This window comes from Lolium rigidum, chromosome 2 (assembly GCF_022539505.1).
Source record: "Lolium rigidum isolate FL_2022 chromosome 2, APGP_CSIRO_Lrig_0.1, whole genome shotgun sequence".
In the NCBI taxonomy this organism is placed as follows: domain Eukaryota; kingdom Viridiplantae; phylum Streptophyta; class Magnoliopsida; order Poales; family Poaceae; genus Lolium; species Lolium rigidum.
This window is the reverse complement of record NC_061509.1, coordinates 277,901,059-277,906,361: the sequence shown is the minus strand read 5'-3', so window position 1 is coordinate 277,906,361 and position 5,303 is coordinate 277,901,059. Positions and strand designations below refer to the sequence as shown.

Sequence of the window (5,303 nt, the reverse complement as noted above, 5' to 3'; positions counted from 1 at the left end):
CGGCTCTTAATGTGTTGACTCACTTTAACAATCGGCAAAGTTGGAAAAGGGACAGAATCAGCTGAGAAATGTCTTCGTCATTAATAAGAGGGGTTTTTTACAATGAAGAGCCGATTGCTCAAGAAAGGAAGAACAAAAGAAGAGCCGATTGCTCAGGAACTACTAGTCCTACATTACTAATCTTCGCTGGCCTCGTCGTCGGCATCGTAGCTGCCGTCGGCGCTGCTTCCGGAGAGTTCCTCGTCGCTGCTGCCCCAGCCCTCGGCCGAAGCCTCTTCTTCCTCGTCATCATCATCGTCCTCGCTGTCCGCCCAAGCGCGGAAGCGCTTCGCCGGCGGATACCCAGCGGAGGAAGAGGAATCATCCTCCTCCTCTTCCTCCTCTTTCTCCACTTCTTCTTCTTCCTCCTCCTCGTCGGAGGAGGTGGAGTTCGCCCAGGAGTGGAGGTCGTCTTCGCTCTCGCTCTTCAGCTCCCCTTCGATGAGGAACTGGAGGTCGTCCTTCGGGTGGGCCATCTGGCACGTGGTCAAAGTTCCACTCCTGCTCGCTCAAGGAAGAAGATTGGAAAGAGAGGCCTGAGGAGATGGAGGAAGAGGAAGACATTGCTACAGGGAAAGAGGGTTTTTTCGGGTGCCGATGGCCAGAACAGAGCAAGGAGATGAAGTGGCGAACCGTTCGGCACAGTTAAATAAAGGGGGTATAGTGGAGATTTAATGCCATTACGGTTTCCGAGGAAGTGATGTTAAGGCTATCAAATCTTGCAAAGAAGTTGTGAGGGCAAGGCATCATGATGAAGGATACTGCGACGGTTCTGCTCTGCCACGACATGACCCGACGAAGAAAAAGCAGAGTGATTTTGGAATTGTCATTTCCAAAACCAGGGGGGTATGTGTTATCACCAGAATTTGACCGGATCAGAGGCGGGCCGCGATTGAGATGGGCTTGGAGAATATACATAGAAGAAATACATGAATCGGCCTTGTATACAAAGTTTGGGCTAGTTTGCCCGTGTATCTGTAATATAGTAGGATACGTGTCGGTTAGATAGAATTTGGCTCGTGCACGGTTGGGGTTATTCCCACGATAGAAAGTCTACGGACTATAAATATGTATCTAGGGTTTCTGAAATAAACAACAATCACGTTCACCACAAACCAATCTAGGCGCATCGCCAACTCCCTTGTCTCGAGGGTTTCTTCCGGGTAAGCATCATGCTGCCTAGATCGCATCTTGCGATCTAGGCAGTACACGTTTATTCGTTGTTCATGCGTTGCTCGTGCTGAAGCCTTGTTGATGGCGAGCAACGTAGTTATCATAGACGTGTTAGGGTTAGCATTGTTTCATCGTATCATATGCTTTTTTCCGTGCAACCCTTAGACGTCTAGCCGCCCTTGCACCTATTTTAGGTGTAAGGGCGGCACCCCGCTTGATCATTATTGCGTAGATCCGATCCGTTATGATTGCTCCTTGTTCTTCAATGATTAGTTTAATATCTGCATAGTTAGGCCTTACAAACGGGTTGAAGGATCCAGTGGCACGTAGGGTGTAGTTTGCTAGCCCTAGACAGGATGTTCCGGGGATAAACTTCATGTTGGTTTTTAGGCCTTGTCTAGGGTCGGTTTACGATCACCGTGCGTGGCCGCCAGGCTCAATCACGCGTAGGATGTTCCGATTATGTGGTGAAAACCCTAAATCGTAGTAGGTCGTATTAGCTTTATTTTGATCAAGCATGACCACCATATGATCGTACACCTCGTACGAATCATGGGTGAATCGGCTCCATGAGCCGATTCACAGGATAACCTGAGAGCCGATCGAGGCTCGTATTTAATGTTTACGTGTATGCCATGCAGGAAACTAAGCGAGGAAAATCCATCACCTTCCTGACCAGGTATAGGTCAGGTGGCACACCCTTGCACCAGCATCGGACGTGCGTGCCGAGTCTTTGCGGGCCGTCGCTCGAGGGACCAGGGCCAGCCGTAGTCCTGGGAGCCTCCCGGCTCTACTGTGTTGCCCGTCGCTGCTCGCCGGTGGGTTTCTGACCGCAACAACTGCGCGGCAGGCGAGGCATCGCCATTAACATGACGCAGACTGCCGAAGCGATACCTCGTCGTCAGTACTGACGCGCCGCTGAGAAGACGCATCGAGCTAGGTTGCTGTCAGGTGGGCCCGTGGGAGAAGCGAGCGGTCACGCGCGTCCATGCAGCGTTCGCACAGACACATCCAATACACATAGTTAGGCTGCATTTACGTCTAGGTGAAAAACCCGATCACTATGTATCAGATCGCTGGGCTCTGGTGCACACATTTGTTTTTCAACCACACAGTTGCAAACAGTCTCCCTTTACGTCGGTCCATTGGACACATGTTCACGGTTCGTGCAAGCCACCCATGTTCTTGGCTCCAAAAATGTAAACCTTATCATCAATATATTCTAGCTATCGATCATCGGTCTTTTCTTTTTACGAAATTTCACCAATCTATTAATAATCATTAATAGCAGTACAAACTGATCTAGAAGGAACAAAAATTACAAGTCTTTTTGGTAGCAACTTTACTTGATGGAACGAATTTACCGGTCATGTAAGAGCACCCACTCAACCCACGATTCGTGAGCATGGATTTTATTTTTCTTGATCGGGATTTTTGGCAATTTTGGAGTCCACAAATAAATGTACATATAGCTTTTGGACACCAAACTTCTTTAAATTTGACAAAAAGTTTTTAGAAAAAAGTAGCAACATTTATCACATTAAGTTAATATCACTAGATCCATCTTAAAATGTAGTTCCACAATATATTATTTTTATGTTATATATATAACTACTTTTTGGTAAAAAAGTTGGACAAATTTCAAAAAAATTGAATTAGAAAAAGGCTAAAGGTACACATATATTTAATTCTAGAGGGACTAGGTACGTGGTGCTGCACGTAGTGTAGTTATATAGGGTGTTTCGATCTCGTCGAGCGACATGCACGCACATAGCCACTCGCGGTCGCGCAGGGTGCAGTGCACGTCGATCAACACACGTCTCCGACACGACATGCACGGGAGCCATCGATCGAGGTCAAAAGAGCCATGCACGGCACCCACCCTCAAACAGACAGACAGACAGAGCAGAGGTCGTCGTCGTTCTTCTTACCAAAGCTAGCTAGACCTACCATCGCTCCCCACCGCTAGCTCCATTCATCCTTCCTAGATCCATTGACCCGCGCGCCGCTTGCTGCATCCATGGCCACGTCCGTGTCCGGCGGCCATTGACGACGTCGTCGATCGACGATGCATGGGCAACTCCTGTCACGGCTCCACCACTCCCGCCACCTACGCCGCCGCTGACCTCTCGTGCTACCCGCACTACCGCACCAGCAGCTCCGACGACGACGGCGACGACGCCATCCTCGAGACCCTCGAGCACGCGCCGCACCGGAACACCATCATGCGCGGCGGCGGCGGGCACCAGCACCAGCTCTCCTCGCCCACGGCGGTGCTGGGCCACCACACGCCGCCCCTCCGCGACCTCTACGCCCTCGGCCGGAAGCTCGGCCAGGGCCAGTTCGGCACCACGTACCTGGCAACCGACCTCGCCACGGGCACGCCCTACGCGTGCAAGTCCATCGCCAAGCGCAAGCTGCTCACCCCCGAGGACGTGGACGACGTGCGGCGCGAGATCCAGATCATGCACCACCTGGCCGGCCACGCCAGCGTCGTGACCATCAAGGGCGCGTACGAGGACGCGCAGTACGTGCACATCGTCATGGAGCTCTGCGAGGGCGGCGAGCTCTTCGACCGCATCGTCCACCGGGGCTACTTCTCCGAGCGCCGCGCCGCCGAGATCGCGCGCGTCATCGTCGGCGTCGTCGAGGCCTGCCATTCCCTGGGCGTCATGCACCGGGACCTCAAGCCCGAGAACTTCCTGTTGAAGGACAAGGACGACGACAATGGCAATGGCAATGGCGGCGGGGATGGCAGCATCAACCTCAAGGCGATCGACTTCGGGCTGTCGGTCTTCTTCAAGCCGGGTCAGATCTTCAGCGACGTGGTGGGCAGCCCCTACTACGTGGCGCCCGAGGTCCTCTGCAAGCACTACGGGCCGGAGGCCGACGTGTGGACCGCGGGGGTCATCGTGTACATCCTGCTCTCCGGCGTGCCGCCGTTCTGGGCGGAGACGCAGCAGGGCATCTTCGACGCCGTCCTGAAAGGCTCCATCGACTTCGAGACCGACCCGTGGCCGACCATCTCCGACTCCGCCAAGGACCTGATCCGCAAGATGCTGCGGTCGCCGCCGGTGGACCGCCTCACTGCGCACCAGGTGCTGTGCCACCCGTGGATCATCGAGAACGGGGTGGCCCCCGACGCTCCGCTCGACCCGGCCGTGCTGTCCCGGCTCAAGCAGTTCTCCGCCATGAACCGGCTCAAGAAGATGGCGCTGCGGGTGATCGCGCGCAGCCTGTCGGAGGAGGAGCTGGCGGGGCTCAAGGAGATGTTCAAGGCCATGGACGCCGACGGAAGCGGCGCCATCACCTTCGACGAGCTCAAGGAGGGGCTGAAGCGGCTCGGGTCCAACCTCAACGAGTCGGAGATCAGGGACCTCATGGAGGCGGCGGACGTGGACAACTCCGGCACCATCGACTACGACGAGTTCATCGCCGCCACCGTGCACATGAACAAGCTGGAGCGGGAGGAGCACCTGCTAGCGGCCTTCGCCTACTTCGACAAGGACGGCAGCGGGTACATCACCGTGGACGAGCTGGAGGAGGCCTGCCGCGAGCACAACATGGCCGACGTCGGCATCGAAGACATCATCAGCGAGGTCGACCAAGACAACGTATGAATGCTCTTTTACTCTGCTCCTGTTCAATACAAATTCCAATACTATCTGAAATAGTATATATATTCATCTCCTGGATATGACTGAAATTCAGGATGGTCGGATCGACTACGGGGAGTTTGTGGCGATGATGAAGAAGGGGATCATCGGGAATGGGAAGCTTACCATGAGGCACACCTCCGACGGCAGCATCCTCCACGGCGCAGGCGGCGACGTCAGCTAGCTAGCTCAGCGCGCGAGACATCACCATGATCGAGCTCTGTCCGTCGATCACAAATTCTTTTTGGGGGAAAATTGTTTCATGTATCTGAGGAATAAACGAGGTAGATTATACTACGTACATACTGGCTCAAATCATGATTAATTTAATGTGCATGTACGCGATCGAGGGGAGATATATATAGGATGTCGTTAAGACTGAGCTCTTATGAACAGTATCGACCATATTCTTTGTAGTCTAAACTGTAATCCTTA

General features: G+C 53.4%; 1 protein-coding gene across 1 annotated transcript; it reads left to right on the top strand.

Annotated features, from left to right (window-relative positions):
- Nucleotides 1-3,437: 3,437 nt before the first annotated feature.
- LOC124691011 (calcium-dependent protein kinase 6-like) lies at nt 3,438-5,052 on the top strand. Its single transcript, XM_047224307.1, has 2 exons — nt 3,438-4,826; nt 4,924-5,052. Exons 1-2 carry the CDS (start codon nt 3,438-3,440, stop codon nt 5,050-5,052), a joined length of 1,518 nt encoding a protein of 505 aa, XP_047080263.1.
- Nucleotides 5,053-5,303: the final 251 nt, after the last annotated feature.

Bases quoted from the DNA above. Each gene is read 5' to 3' on its own strand.
- LOC124691011 (XM_047224307.1), top strand. From the start codon at position 3,438: ATGCGCGGCGGCGGCGGGCACCAGCACCAGCTCTCCTCGCCCACGGCG. The intron at 4,827-4,923 runs GTATGAATGCTC...ACTGAAATTCAG, and splicing joins GCGAGGTCGACCAAGACAAC to GATGGTCGGATCGACTACGG.